At 53.6% G+C, this 15,099-nt stretch overlaps 7 protein-coding genes across 7 annotated transcripts; 5 read left to right on the forward strand and 2 right to left on the reverse strand.

Annotated features, from left to right (window-relative positions):
* Positions 1-103: 103 nt before the first annotated feature.
* On the forward strand, positions 104-1,036 carry PG998_006852 (uncharacterized protein; the record flags this gene model as incomplete). The annotated part of the gene is made up of 3 exons (XM_066873668.1): positions 104-116; positions 166-314; positions 653-1,036. 3 exons carry the CDS (start codon positions 104-106, stop codon positions 1,034-1,036), a joined length of 546 nt encoding a protein of 181 aa, XP_066729613.1.
* Positions 1,037-1,934: 898 nt separating this feature from the next.
* PG998_006853 (leucoanthocyanidin dioxygenase) lies at positions 1,935-2,954 on the reverse strand (the record flags this gene model as incomplete). The annotated part of the gene is made up of 1 exon (XM_066873669.1): positions 1,935-2,954. The coding sequence occupies one exon, from the start codon at positions 2,952-2,954 to the stop codon at positions 1,935-1,937; it is 1,020 nt and encodes a 339-aa protein (XP_066729614.1).
* Positions 2,955-3,550: 596 nt separating this feature from the next.
* On the forward strand, positions 3,551-5,082 carry PG998_006854 (5-methylthioadenosine/S-adenosylhomocysteine deaminase n1; the record flags this gene model as incomplete). The annotated part of the gene is made up of 2 exons (XM_066873670.1): positions 3,551-4,021; positions 4,096-5,082. The coding sequence occupies 2 exons, from the start codon at positions 3,551-3,553 to the stop codon at positions 5,080-5,082; spliced, it is 1,458 nt and encodes a 485-aa protein (XP_066729615.1).
* A 734-nt stretch (positions 5,083-5,816) lies between these two features.
* On the forward strand, positions 5,817-7,894 carry PG998_006855 (uncharacterized protein; the record flags this gene model as incomplete). The annotated part of the gene is made up of 6 exons (XM_066873671.1): positions 5,817-5,999; positions 6,060-6,739; positions 6,806-7,222; positions 7,283-7,370; positions 7,434-7,523; positions 7,583-7,894. The coding sequence occupies 6 exons, from the start codon at positions 5,817-5,819 to the stop codon at positions 7,892-7,894; spliced, it is 1,770 nt and encodes a 589-aa protein (XP_066729616.1).
* A 684-nt stretch (positions 7,895-8,578) lies between these two features.
* On the forward strand, positions 8,579-9,352 carry PG998_006856 (uncharacterized protein; the record flags this gene model as incomplete). Its single annotated transcript, XM_066873672.1, has 3 exons — positions 8,579-8,731; positions 8,827-9,082; positions 9,231-9,352. 3 exons carry the CDS (start codon positions 8,579-8,581, stop codon positions 9,350-9,352), a joined length of 531 nt encoding a protein of 176 aa, XP_066729617.1.
* A 1,253-nt stretch (positions 9,353-10,605) lies between these two features.
* Positions 10,606-13,575, reverse strand: PG998_006857 (uncharacterized protein; the record flags this gene model as incomplete). The annotated part of the gene is made up of 4 exons (XM_066873673.1): positions 10,606-12,360; positions 12,419-12,446; positions 12,512-12,553; positions 13,565-13,575. 4 exons carry the CDS (start codon positions 13,573-13,575, stop codon positions 10,606-10,608), a joined length of 1,836 nt encoding a protein of 611 aa, XP_066729618.1.
* Positions 13,576-13,980: 405 nt separating this feature from the next.
* On the forward strand, positions 13,981-15,078 carry PG998_006858 (uncharacterized protein; the record flags this gene model as incomplete). The annotated part of the gene is made up of 2 exons (XM_066873674.1): positions 13,981-14,359; positions 14,624-15,078. Coding segments are annotated over 2 exons (834 nt in total), but the record flags the coding sequence as incomplete, so codon positions are not given.
* Between the last annotated feature and the right edge of the window lie 21 nt (positions 15,079-15,099).

Below are 15,099 nucleotides of genomic sequence, written 5' to 3' on the forward strand. Positions count from 1 at the left end.
TACCTAACATCCCATAATTGCCCGACCGTCTGCCGTCTACCGAGATTGCAATACAGACACGCAGGTTTCCATCACCAGGTCCGCCGACTATGGCATTTCCAAGATGCACATCCGGCGTGTGACGGTCAGCATTCTGAGCACGCATATAGCTGCCGTCAACACCAGCAACCTGGACCATGCGGGTGTTCACGAACGTCTTGAACAGCAGCCCGGCCATGCGGCCTGAGTTTGCGTTGCGGGTCAGTCCCAAGCCGGATGGGAGGGGTGTACTGGGCCTTCGCGGTACCGGTGATCCTATTGACGACTGCGCGATAGTACGACTGGCAGAAGGGGTTCAGTCAGACACTGGTTCGTGGGAAGCAGACGTTTCGAAGTGAGAGGCGGCAACTGCTAGAAGCGAAACATGCTCTGGATGTAGCAGTAAACACTTGCTCGTTAACATTCTCTGCGCCCGATGAGTGAAAGCAGAGTGCTTTCATCTTCTCAAGGGGGGTTTTCTGTGTTGTGCTGCTTTTAGCGGCCCCGCCCCCGCCCCCTTTTTGTGGTGGGTGTCGCTATGTGCACTAGGATGTCTTCATACCAGTAACCGTACCACGATGCACTGTACATCTCTTCCAAGTTACCTCTCCATATTGAGAAAACCAGACTTTAGCCCTCATGCTCCGTACTCCTGGGGGTTTACTATCGACCGCGCCTCGCCGCCGGGCGAGAGCAAGATGCCCGCTTCACCGTGGGCGTCAGACGGCTGAACGAGTGGATGCGATGGATGGTCCGCAACCGCCGTTACATCGACGAAGATCTCAGGCTCCGGCGCTACTGTCCCGAACTGATGCCGCAGCCCCACGAACACGACCTCTGGGACGAGGTGGCGGCGCACGTGTGGAACGAGGTCGTGGAGGAGTACCCGGACGCGGACCAGGTGGACGCCGCGGTGCTGGGCGAGGAGAATCCCCCCCCCCGCGTAGGCGAGGCCTTCGCGGCCTGGGTCGCCGGGATCGAAGGCGTCGACGCCATTGAAGCCGAAGGCCCGATATGACTGAATGCGCGCTACGAACAATGCTTCATCATTGACGAGACGGTTTTGCAGATGCTATTGGACCTGCCGGCCGAAATACCACCCCTGGAGGCGCCTGAGATGGGACACAAGCCGCCGCCTCGAAGCTTGGGCGACTATAGCCAGCCTCCATTACCTCCCGTAACGCCAGGGCAACAACGCGCTAAAGAGCTGTGCCGGGTTACCTGGGTCTGGATACTAGATCGCGAGACGAGTAAGTATTCCCTGTATGTCTTATGTTTAATGTAGACATATTCTCGTTCAAGTTTGGCACTCGTGAGTTATACGTCGCTATCTCTCCGTCCGTCCTTCCCTACCTCTCCTTCGCGGTGGGGGCCGCCTGACAGTGGAACGATGTGAAGATGGAGACGAGAGACTCACTTGTCCACCATGGGCCAAGATACAATTGCAATGGTTACACAGAGCGTGGTTTTAACGGGCACGAGAAGAGATCCCGTTGGATTGGCAAGGAGTTATCGAAGAATATCCGGTGCAGTGGGACAAGATTCGGTGGTGGATCCCCGGTGGCGCCCGTATGAGGAACGAAATTCGACGAAGACGTCGCGCGGAAGCAGCAGGCGCAGCCAATAATGCCTGAGCATACTCATTGGGATGTTCGGGTTGCTGCAGAAGGATAACACTACGATATCCTACAAATACCATAAGCAATCGACGAGGTTTTCGTTCAGACATTTGTTGAGTAAGAGAGCATCGAGGTCGGTGTTACGAAAAGTTGAATGTTGGCTGAGCTGCAATACATTTCAATAGCCGTTGTTTGGCAATATGCTACGCGTAATGATCTGTCGTTCTTGCTGGTTTAATCAACTTTCGATAGCGCAGACATGTGCATGGCCCCCTATTCCCTAAGAAGCTACAACAGTCATGTCCCCTTACCACTCAGCCCATTCGTCTTGACTGCCGCCATCTTGGCCTCCAGAGCCGAGTAGTTCCGCTTCATCGCCGCCTCGGTGAACTGCGACCCTGTTACCAAGGGGTACTTCTTCAGCGGGCCCTGGACCTGGCAATCGGTGTTGGGCTGGTTGAAGTACGCCATCGAGTACCGCGGGCCAAAGCAGTCGACGGCGGGGTCTGAAGGGGTCTTGACCCGGTGGAAGGTCGACTTGAAGCGGTCGTCGGACCACGACATGAGCAAGTCGCCGATGTTGCACACAATCTCGTTGGAGCCAGCGGGCCCGGGCTCGACTTTGGTCCAGACGTCGCCAAGGCCAAACGCCGTGAAGGCCTCGCGGCCGGGACAGATCTCGAGGCCGCTCTGGCCGGGGCGCTGGAACAGCAACGTCAGGAAGTCCCAGTCGGCATGGGCGCCGGCGCGGTAGTAATCCGCAGGCGCCGGCTGTGTCGGGTCGAGGGCGAAATAGTGCAGGAGACGAAGCACCGTCTGGATGTTCGGTTTGGTCACGTCGTGATACTCGACGAAGTACCAATCGGGGAACCCGAGACCCCGCGCGAAGCAGACCATCAGCCGCTCCGAGACGACCTGCACCTTGCGCATGAACCGCAGGCTCTGCTCGCGGAACCCGGCGAGCGTCTCCTCGGGCAGCCACATGCCCTCCATGTTGGCGCCGTACTGCATCTGGTACGACTCCTTCTGGTCGGGCGCGCCCGTGCTGGGCCGGATCTGGGCCGCCTTCTCCCAGCCGACGTTGCGGCGCGAGAAGGGGACGGTGGCTTTGACGTCGTCGGGCAGGGCGAAGAAGCGCTCGGCGTTCTCGAACTGGGCCTCGATCTCCTCGCAGGAGATGCCGTGGTCGACAATCACGAAGAAGCCGTCCGTCTCCGCCGCTGCGACGAGTTCTTTGGTGATCTCGTCGATCCTGCTGTCGAAGCTCGCTAGGGAGATCTTGGGGATGCTACGATCGGCGTATTTCGTGGTAGCCATGGTGAAATGCGTGGCTGGTAGCAGTTATTATCAAGATTGAGTACTGCCCGAATGCATAAAAAGTCGTTACCCCTTATAATGGTTTGAAGTTCCCATGAAAGTCGCGAACAGCTTAGAACTTTATGTAAGCCTGTAAGCTTGCCGGGTTGGTGGATCTGACATCCCCTAGATTTGGCTTGTGTAGCCTATAGACGCCGTCGACTAGCGCCCTGTGTCATACAGGCGTTTAATCATTCCCTGGCATATCGTGAAAATTGGAGGCTTCGTGATAACAGGAGGGGAAGTTCTGAAGATATTGGCTATCAGCCCGGAGGTGGCCGTTGTGGATAAACGGTAGTGGATAAAGTCTGACAATCTGCGGAGATGATACTCCTCAGGCGGAAGGGGCCGCTCGGCATATATACCCCGAAATATTATGATGCTATGCAGGTAAGAGGGAGCTGCAGCTAGCAATGCAGCTCGACCGACGTGTTGGTTTGTTGGAATGTGGTTTGTCGGTTTGATTATAAGGTTCAGTCTGGACATTGCTGTTAGTATGTGTATTACTTGACTTGAATTCTTTTGGTCACACACAGTCAACGACATTTGCTGTAGCCATGTCAGACTCACCTGGGAGTATTCTGCTGCGAGATGTGACAGTCATCACAGTAGACGCACGGCGACGTGTTATACTCAACGGTTTTATTCTAATCCAAGATGGCCGCATAACCCATGTCTCCTCCAAGCCTCCAGACCAAATACCCGAGGGGGTTCGGGTGTTGTCTTTACCAGGCCGGATAGTCATCCCGGGTCTTATCAATAGCCATGCGCATCTGGCTCAGTCTCTGCTGCGTGGGTTGGCGGAAGACCTTCCCCTGCACTCTTGGCTCTGTGATCGAATATGGCCGCTCGAGGCAGCATACGGTGGCGAAGGAGACGCGGCGGATGGCTACATAGCAGCCAGATTGACAATCGCCGAAATGCTCCTAAGCGGCACCACGTGCTTTCTCGAGGCCATGCTTACGCACGGTAGCGGGTTCGCCAACGTTGCGCGAGCTGTCTCCGAGATGGGCATCCGAGCATGTCTTGTGAGTAATCTCGAGAGCCGACACTTCTAGCGGTCATTGCATGCAAAACACATAGCTGATGAAAATAACCAAAGGGGAAACTTGTCAAGTTTGTAGAGACGAACCCGGCGCTCGAGATCGGGGATGCAAGGGACAAGGACGTGGATCATATGAGCATACCTTCCCTGCTCACCGCCCACTCGGAGTTCCACGGCACCTGTAACGACCGCATCCACGTGTGGGCGGCCTGCGGCACGCCGCGCGGCGCACCCCTATCATCGTTCGCGGCGGTGGGCAAAGCGTGCAAGCAGCGCGACATCGGCATCACCATGCACTGCGCCGAAGCCCCGCGCGATCTGCCCATCCTCCGAGAGGTGTACGGTCAGACGCCGATGCAGTTCTGTCGGGCAGCCGAGCTCACAGGTCCCAAGACGGTGTTGGCGCATATGTGCCACTTGGACATGGACATCGACTTGCCTATGCTGAGAGAATCGCAGACCACAGTGGCGCACAACCCGACGAGCAACCTCAAGCTTGCATCGGGCATAGCGAAGGCGCCTCGGATGCTCAAAGAGGGTGTGAATGTGGCCTTGGGTACGGACGGCGCGCCCTGCAACAACTCCTACGATATGCTCAGAGAGATGCATCTCGCGTCAATCTTGCACAAGGGAAGCCTGCACGACGCCAGCTCCATAGGCGCCCATGAGGCACTGGAGATGGCTACGATACGCGGCGCGAAGGCGCTGGGCTTAGAGGCTGAGGTTGGCAGTCTCGAGCCCGGAAAGAAGGCAGACTTGGCCGTATTGGATGTGAGAGGGAGCTGGGCCGCACCCTGGACACCCGATCTGTTTTCTCAGGGCGGCGCGGATCCTGTCAGCCTGGTCGTGGGAAGCTGCACAGGCAGAGATGTAACGCATGTCATGGTCGATGGCCGAATGCTCGTGGAAGACGGCAGGTTGCTCGTCGCAGATGAGCGCACGATTATTCAGTCGGCCAGGCAAGCAGTGGCCGGTATCCAGGAGCGGAGCGGAGTGAAAGCTAGTCGAAAGAGGGCTGGGAATACGAGTAGATATGCCCAGTAACTGCTATGTACTTGACAGCAGGTAGTTAAGAAATGGTGACATGAACGGCTGAGGGCACAGTCTACTACTCATGACTGTGCACCAGACGCATGCCTTCCACTACATCCACTCAAAATATACTAGATCTTCAGGAACGACGTGCTTGCTCTGGACTGAATGTCGGTGAACAGTTTTGCGCCGAGGTGTGATTTCCCCCACGCTTTCCTTGCAGGCCAGCAGCGTTCGTGAAGTTTATTACGCACAACATTGAAAGACCAGGGTGTGCTGCGGTGTGACTGGCTGTACGATGTCCAGGCAGAGGCCTACACAGGTCAAGAGCCGTCGTAGCAAGGGACGGTCTTTTACCAGCAAGATAAGCAGACGATTACCAATGCTGCTCAAGTAGCATCCTGTACCAAACGGACAACCGACTTGCCATTGTTACAGAGTATTGTTAATCACTGCTTCCCCGCCCCGGCCAGCTCCGGGTTGATAGGAAGATACTGAAGTAGACCAATCAGAGGCGATCCTGACTTGGTGACATGGCTGGCGGCAAGAACCCCAGCTCCGTAAGCGGGTTGGGCAGGCCGGCGCCAACTTGTCGGGACCCGATAGCAACGTAGCTTAGTAGGCTGATTTTGAGAATACAATAGCATGGAGCTGCTGGTATCTCTAGCCTAAGTCGCATCCCCCTCGACTCGAAATCAGTAAATATCGGGCAAGTCTTAACACCGTGTGCTGTGCAGCAACCCACGATGTCTGTTTCAAGCCCACCATCGTTGGAACATGAGTCCAAAATCATAAACGAGTCGGAACCCCGCAAACCAATCGGACTGGGCTCCATCTCCGAACGCAGCGCCATCAACCCAAGCCCCGATTCCCCTTGGTCCTATCTCAAATGGTATTTGACAAGCAAAGAGGGTTGGTTGGGAAATTATGTGAGTGAAGATGCTCTCCGAGTGCGAATTATGAGCTCGACCCCTGACTTGTGAAAACAGGATTACCTATATCTTGTGACTCCCAATATTTGGCCACTGAATCGGAAGTACAAGCACCACAAAACACCATTTTACGGGCTCCATGATGAAGTTCCCATACTGCTAACCATAATCCTGGGACTTCAGCACGCGCTATGCATGGTTGGGTCCATTGTATCGCCTCCGTTGGCCATCGCGGGTGGCGCCTTCTATCTAGACTCCGCGACGACGCAGTACTTGGTTTCGGCGGCATTCATCACGACTGGTATCGCGACTGCATTGCAGGTGACGAGGGTGCATCTGACCAAGACCCCCTTCTTCATCGGCACCGGCCTCTTGTCCGTGGTGGGGCCGACGTTTGACATCCTGCCCATCGCGTTCAACTACACCCGCATGAGGTATAAAGATGGCACATGTCCTACTGCTGCCGATGGTACGCCGCTGCCGTGTCCAGACGCTTGGGGAGCCATCCTAGGATCCATACTTTGTACAGTCTGGATACAGGTTGTGATGAGCTTCGTACCACCCAAGACTTTGAATAGGATCTTTCCAAAGGTCGTCACCGGCAGTTTGTTATTACTGGTTGGCATTTACCTCGTCGGCAACGGCATGCAGAACTGGGGCGGGAGTAGTAGCTGCCACGGTGGCGAGGGCTTTTATGCGCTGTGTCCCAACACGGCAGCTCCCAGACCATTGCGTTGGTAAGTCAAGCCACCTGCACCACAGAACTTAGGAAAAACAAGAGACTCATGCCTAGCGGGCAATAGGGGTCATCCAAAGTTAATAGGGCTCGGGTTTAGTGTCTTCGTCTCCATCGTCTTGGTGGAGCAATTCGGGTCGCCCCTGATGAAGTCTTCGTCAGTCATCATCGGCCTCTTCGTCGGCTGTCTCGTCTCGGGCGTGGCAGGCTATTGGTCCATGTCGAACATCCGGGAGGCACCCGCTGTGACATTTCTCTGGGTCCATACCTTCAAGTTGTCTGTAGATGGCGCATTGATACTGCCTCTACTGATCATGTTCATCTGTGAGGCGGTTTCATGCATGCCAGACATCCTCGCCACGGCAGAGATCAGCAATGTTGATATTGAGGACACCGAGTTCAATTCCCGTGTCCAAGGAGGCATTCTCTGTGATGGCCTCGGCAGCTTGCTCAGCGCTTTGGGGACTGGGCCTCCTATGGTTAGGTATGATCTGTATTACCAGTCCTGAGATTTGAAATGGCGCAAGTTCTGAGATCCCACAAGTCAAGCAGGAAATAATGGGGTCATATCTTTGACGGGCTGTGCCTCGAGGAGGGCAGGCTGGTGCGCTGCGGTTTTCCTCGTCCTGATGGTGAGCTTAGTGAAACCGAATCGTCTCTACATAGGTTCGCATAAGCTGACAAAATCGCCATAGGGAATCTTTGGAAAATTTGGAGCGGTCTTCGGTTCGATGCCTCCATCAGTCCTTGGAGGCATGCAAGTCTTTCTATATGCCACAATAGCTGTAGGTTAATCCAAGCCAGCCGCTGCCATGTGAGCACTCATTAACACGACAATACATAGGTTGCTGGATTGCGTGTGCTCGGTTTGGTAAGATACACGAGGCGCAATCGCTTCATCTTGACAGTAGCTCTGGGCGTTGGCTTCCTAGACATTGTGCAGCCAGACTGGTTTTCCCAGATGTTGACCTACGATGGTGACAGCATGGCCTTGGCCGGATTCGAACAAGGTGTTAACTTGATTGTCGAAACGCCGTTCATTGTTGCGGCTGTCGTTGGGGTCTTACTCAATCTAGTACTCCCACAAGACGCAAGCCAGATGGATGACTTGATTCAAGATCAGGCAGGCCATGCAATGATGGAGAAGCAGAGTTGATTTGTGTGTCTGGAGCAAGTTGAGCGACTGCTATGGATGCTTTGTCTCTGTTCGATCTGGAAATAGGACGGAAGTCCGGCTAGCATCAGATTACACTTTGGTCAAGCGGGCGGCTTAGACAGAACCCAAAGTCTTAATAATTCGAGTAACTGCGTAGTTGACGATGTAATGCCCTTTGATACGAGTGAGCGACTAGACTCGGATACAGCGCCAAGGTGATTTGTATCGACAATAAAATCAAGGAACTTGGAAGCACTACCACTTCGATATTTCTTTTGGCCTGTAACATGTAAGAACGGCAGGCTATTGCAGTCACTTTAGGTAATATGAGCTACCCCTGTCTGCGCCCGTAGAAACACGAGCCTAGAACTGCCGGGGAAGCAGGGCAGGTACATGACGCTAAACCGATTGTGACATAATAGAAGAAGTACCCCGTACCGACGCGAACAGCGAACAGCCAGAGCTGGTGGAAGCGCGTCTCATCAATCAATCAGTACCGAGTATCTGCGATCAAAGCTGCAACCACGCCCTCCTGCCCCCAGCTTTCCCGATTTTCTCCCATTTAATTTTTTATTTTACTCCCGTCATAAACAACTTCCAACCCGTTTTCGAGACTTGCAATTCCAAATCTACCATTTTTTCTGATATTATCAGAAAATCTTCCTTGCAATTGCCAAATTCGCAATGGCCCCTAGCAAACCTACTCGCGGCCGTCCTGCGGGACGCGAACCTCGCGCGGCCGCAGCCGGCACCCCCAAGAAGACGGAGCCTATCACTGCCGCCGAGTCTGGCGAGCCCGTGGTCAAGCGTGGCCGCGGTAGACCCCCTAAGAACGGCGTGAGCAAGATCGTCAAGCCTGCCCCTTCCGGACGTCCTCGCGGCCGCCCCCCGATGGACCCTTCCAAGAAGAAGGCCCCGCCACCCCCAAGGAGCCCTCGGGCAGGGGCCGTGGCCGCCCTCGCAAGTCGGACGCCGCCGCTACGCCCAAGAAGGCCGGCGCCACCCCCAAGAAGGGATCCGCTGAGAAGGCCGACACCGCCAGCGCCAACAACGCCCGGACGGCGCGCGCGAGCCGCCGCAAGAGCAGCGACGTCGCCGATGACCTCCCTGCTAGCGGCGAGGAGGACGAGCAAGACGACGACGCCGAGGAGGAGGTTGCGGCCGACGACGACGATGACGCGCAAGCTGGTGAGTCTGAGTCCAACGCGTAAAAAATTGGACGCGTTCGTTCCTTGCGGCCACAGATGTACAATATATCCCCCTTTCCTGTGGGTGCGCGGACGCGTCGCCAACCCCCCCATGGTGACCGCTCACCAACCAATCACCTCCGAAACAGATAGTGATGTGGATCTCGGGGCCGAGGCTGATGTACACGCTGGCATCGCTCTAGACGACGATGACGACGAAGACAACGATGCGCCGGGGTTCGTGTCTGGCGACATTGATCCTGAGGTATGACCCCCATTTATCCCTGTCTGGTTTCGGCAGATTGGACATGTTCTGACCAGAGTCCTCAATAGGACGTTTAGAACAACACCCCCAAACCACAATACTTCAGAGGCTTGTTTGCCAGTGCTTTTCGGAGGATCAGTGGCGTTCAAGGCGGTCCGTAACACCTCGAGTATGTGTTATGATAATTGTTTTTTCTTGGTCAACAAACACCGAGGAGCGAGTGGATATGTATTCACCGGTACGGATTAAAGCGTTTGTTTTCGTGGTTTGCTTATGGGAAAGGAAGGGGAATACGGGGAACAGCCGCTTCTTACTCGTTCCAAGACACCTGCTGTCGTGATTTCATAAATGGAATGTACTATCATGTTCTGATTTCTGCCTGCTACCATCATGCCTTTGTGTTTGATGGCCGTGAAAACGGCATGATGCTGACCCCACAGGATGGGCTTCTCAGCCTCCAGAGCTGCATGTTTAGTGCTGCAAGCGTACGTACATATGGATTGCCCGCTTCTACCAAGTTCATGCAGCATCCTCGTCAAGCTTCCTCAAGTTTTCTACTGCTACAAGTAAAGGCCTATCACGATCAACCTGTTGCACCCTCACACGATCCAGATCTGTCAAGCAACTTTGCCGTCTTGACCGTTACACGAGAGCTTCTTCCTACCGTTGAATATACTACAATACCTGCAATCACCACCATCGCTGCCAACAGGGCCGCCGCGGTAACCTTGGCGAGATAGCGCGGTCGCAAGTTCAGCGCCACCGTACTCAGTGGATGCTATGTGAAATCGAAAGGAGCAGGGCACTTCATGGCGTTCAATATCTCTGCCGGTGATATGTATTATTCGCATATTTTTGGATGCTGTTGGTCACCCCTTTGTTCCATTGTGTAGACGAGACATTTCCAACGTCAACACGGACGAGAATTAAACAAAAATATCTCTTAGATTCAGGCCTTAGATTCAGGTTCATCCTAGGTTTTGTAATTCATGGGGCTACGAAACAAGTCCTTGGTCAAATACAAACAAGGCCGCGACTATCGCTACAAAGTAATACAGACGCATATTGAAGCAGAGCGGCTCTAGAAAAGCGGTCCCTCAATGTACATCAAGTTATCTCCATGTCGAAGCCGAAATCGTGCCGGTGGCCTTGACCTGGCCGAGAGTCCGGCATGTTTGCGGTATGGGCAATAGCAAGTGGTTATGGGCAATGTCCCTAGCCACACAGCACTACGTCTCAATTCAATTGATCGCACATGATCAATCCTCAGTACCCTCGATCTCTATGCCCATTGCGTTGGGCATACCAACAAGAATCTTTCCCTTGGGTACTCGTACGTCCTTCAACTTCATGCATCCAAAGACGTTGAGGTTTTTAAGCTTAGGGCACGTGCGGAAGATGCATCCGACTACAAAGTCCGTCACCTCTTCGCAGAAACTAATCTCCAAGTTCTCCAACTCGGGATATTCCTTGTCGAGCGAGAAGACATCCTCAAAGGCCTCCCGCTTAATATGTCGACAAGCGTGGACATTGAGGTTTCTCAATGACTTCCCTGAGTGGCTCATCAGAGCACGGAAGCCATCGGAACAGAGACCGTGCAGGTGTGCGTTCTCTCGAGGCTTGGCCGAGTCGATATGGCGGCATTTCTCGAAGTCGATGAACGTGAGGGGCTTGTTTGCCCAGTCTTTGAACAATCTCACGAATCCCACATCCGTCATCATTTCACTATGCGTAATGCGAAGCTTGCGAAGCGAAGTGCAAGTATCGTGAATTGCATCGAGCACGCGGTCATCCAAGTCTGCAAGACTTTCACCAGTGAGTGACAGAGTCTGTAGCGTATTTCCAATGCTGTTGATGACCTTCACGTAAGGCTCTGTTGAGGTGGGCGTAATCAGCTGGATGCCGAGTTGCTCCAGGCCTTCGAGAGCAGCTATATGCTCAATCCCTGCGTCTGTGACTTGTTGATTGTGGGCGATCTTGAGACATTTGAGGACAGGGCAGGTCTCCTTCAGTGAAGCGGTGAAATTGTCGTTGACATGCTTGTCCGTGAAGTACACCCGAAGAGACTTTAAATTCTTTCCTTTGGCCACTAGAAACCTTTTCCAACACTCTTCCGAGACCAGATTGGAGCCGTGAAGATAAAGGCTGTCGAGTGATGTTTGGCGGGTGATGAGGTAATCCATGACCTCGTCCTTGAACTGAATGGCGTTTTTGAGCTTGAGGTTGGTCAGCTTCGGGACCATCTGAATGATGCGAATCAGATCATCAGACCCCAACCGCGCTGCATCGTAGACTGTGACATCCTCATAGCTAGATTGCAAAAACAAGTTTAGACTGATCGGAGTCAGAATGCGGCGCTTGGCAACCTGGCGAGCAACACGATCGACAATCGAGGCTGGCATGTCGCCCAGATCATCGGCGAGGTCGATGTTGTTCACCAGGGTTTGAATGCACATGGTCATCAGATTCTTGCATCCAATCACACCATCCAGTCGGTTGCTTGCCATCTGCCGTCTGGTAGCACCTCGAGGTGCTACCCTCTTCTTCTTTTGGTCTTTTCCATTGTTGTTGTCTTGGGCGAGGTCCTTCCCACACTTATTGCATAAAAGGCCCCCGTCAGGACCGGCTCGTGAGTATGGCGTGACAGTAAAGCGCTTCTCGCAAATCTCGCAGTTCGCCATCTGGCCCGGCAGCGGTGCTGCCCTCTCAGCGAAGATGGCTTCGGCTATGCCGTCTGAATCGGAATCGTTTTCCTCGCGCTTCCGCTTCTTGAACGCTTTGCTTTTCTTGATCTTATCAATAGCAGCAGCCTGTGCCTTACGCTTCTTCTCCGATGCCTTGCTTGCAGCAGTATCAGCCTGAGCTGCTTCTTCCTCCGCGACTAGTTCATCGGCTTCTTCATTTGCAGCAGTGGTAGAAGCACCTGCCGTTTCACTTTGGGGATTGGAGGCATTGGCCGCATTGCGACGAGCCTCTGCGTCTTCCCGAATTCTTGCAGCAGAGATGTTCTGAGACTAGAAGCATATAGTCAGCACAATCCGGATAGACGGGTGATTCTACCATCGTACTTACAGCCAAAAAGTCCGTCAACGCAGATTGGCTATGACGATAGTTAACATACAACACTCGGTGTGGACGGGTGAGTAACAAATTAGGTCAACCTACGGGCCTCTTATGGCGCGACCAGCTCGCTGTTGGCGGTTGCTCCTTTTGGCGAGAAGTCAGTATGGGAAATGTGTAGTGAGAATGTGTTTGGTTTGTGTCAACGACTTACATGATGAAGGCGATGAAAAGTCTGGACTGAAACTTCTCAATATGACCGAGGCGGATGTATGAAAGTTGGATGTGAAAGACACGGAGGATCTGCGGAAAGACAGTAGAGTTTCAGAAGAAACCGCTCTTCTTCAGCTTAGGATAGGAAGCCCAGGGAGCGTTGTGAGTGAGAGTGCTGTGTTATGGCTTAATGCACGGAACCTTCACCAACTTGCTTGAATGAATGAATGACGGAACCAACGATTTGATGGGTTGATCATGTCAAGAACAAATTGCAGAGAGGCTGTTAGCTGTCACTCAAAGCATTTAGCTGGAGAAGTCTCAGAATAATTTGAACAATCAGTTAAGACCCCTGCTGTCTGAACAATGAAAATCCTTAGGTTAGGAAGTCGCGGAATTGCCACTGCTGAATGCGCCGGGGGCCTAGGACGCGTTAAGTGAAGGCATTAAAGCACTCAGCACCGGCTGGGCAGTAGCTGGGGGCGAGCTGGCAACTGGATGGCGGGCACTAGCTCAGGGAGATTTCAGCGGGGTACATGTAGCCTAGAATAAACTGGATACATAAGGGAAGGTATCGGTACCTTGAATGCCTTCTAGAAGCGCGTGTCGCAGCAATGATTGGGTGAAACAAAGAAGTAGATCAACTAAAGAGATTCCCTAGATCCCAGTACCCCATCCAGCCCGTCTCGCCGTCTCGCAGTAGTGGAGTCGATGACTGCCTGGAGCCTAGAGTCTACAGGGGACCAGCGACTTCTTTAATTGAAAGGAGGCCAAAAACAGCTTCCCAGCTTGCCCAGGTCACCTGCTCTCGCGGTATGAGCGCGCGAATTGCCCCCTCCATTGCTTCTTCCCATCCGTTTCTCGCCACCTTCTAAGGTCAATCGAGTTGGCGCCATCTCAGATTTTCCTTCCCAGCTCAATTGATCCCTCATCTACCCATCTCACAGATTTGTCATGTTGGCCTGGGTTTTCCAGTCGCTACAAGATTGATTGGTCCTCTCCAACTCAGGTCAACGGATCGGTCAACCCCCAAGTCCCTTCATCTCACAATCAACTGTTCAAGTGTCTGTCAATTCCTTCACTTTTGTTTTTTTGATTGGGCTGGGCTCTTTGTCGATTGGATGCTTGATCTTTCATTAAGCCCCCACCATCACTTTCTCACTTCTCTCTCACTATCATTATTACATGAAGGTTCTGATCGCGAGAAAGCGTTCCGCCCCGTTGCGCCTCACCTCCATACCTTCACTTCTCGCATCCTTCTCTTGCGATATCCAAGTCCCATCTTTTACGTAAAGACAGTCAAAGATGGCACCTCGCACAAGACGCTCTTTGGCCTTGCGCGTTCAGGATGGCCTAGATAGCACCCCATCGGCGCCGACACCCCCAAGCGAAGTCGTGGTAGACCCTCAAAGGTGAAGACTCTCGCAGTCGAATCTGAGTCTGTCTCGCCGGCTCTTAGTCCCGCTGGCTCAACCTCGGAGAGCGTTGGATATTCAACGCCTGCTACGAGTAATGCCGTAACTCCAGCACCGTCGGTTTCGACGAAACAGACTACTTCCCAGCCCGCAAGAAGCTCGCTTGTTGTGCAAATCCCAAGTCTTCCCACTGGTAGGGAACCTGTCTCGGATGAAGATGATGACGAGGACAAAAGCCCAAGGGCTTTGGTACACTCTCTTCGAGAGCCCGAAGAGCCCGGAAGCCTACTTCATACGTTATTGGCGATTCAGAAGACGATGACGGGTTCGGAACCAATGACGATAACTCTTCAGACATGGCCTTGGCGCGACGTCTTCAGCGTGAAGAAGACATGAAAGCTACCAATCGCAACTCTCCCGACGAGTCTCTAGCGGTAAGTCTTCAACTTGAAGAGGACATGAAAGCTGCCGACGAAATCATTGCACAGCCCTCAAGCTCGAAACCCCTTCCTCGGAGAAGTGCTAGGAACTCAACCGTGATGTGGGAGGATGACGAGGACGAACTCGTAATGAAAAAAATCTCCTGTAGCACCTGATGTCAAGGGCAAAGGCAAGGGCAAGGCGCCTGTTGGTACGAAACGGAGGTTTCCCGGCAGTCCCCTCTCTGCAGTTGTCGGAGATTCTGCCGAGGAACAAGACGACGATGACGAGGAGGAGCCATTGTGGAACACGGCACCCGCGCGGAAGAAGACCAAAATTACCAAAACGCCGTCCGCGGCTGCCGCTCCCGATAGTGAAGATGAGATCATGGCTGCGGCCTCTCGCCGACGCGGACGTCGGTCGTCGCTCCCAACTAGTGATGAGGAGAACTACTCTGACGCTTTCGAGGAAGATAGTGTGTTGAGTGATGGAGACGACGTCGACGAGGGAGATGGTCTGGCGCACCCCCAAACCGAAATGCGACGACAATACAGGCCCCATTCCAGCCAAAAAGGCAGCACGGAGCTCGGAAACAACTCGAGGGTCATCATCCAGTGCTGTTGACGATGTGGGAGGATCTCAAAA

Source organism: Apiospora kogelbergensis (assembly GCF_038363985.1).
Source record: "Apiospora kogelbergensis strain CBS 113332 chromosome Unknown utg000005l_segment0_segment0, whole genome shotgun sequence".
Taxonomy (NCBI): Eukaryota; Fungi; Ascomycota; class Sordariomycetes; order Amphisphaeriales; family Apiosporaceae; genus Apiospora; species Apiospora kogelbergensis.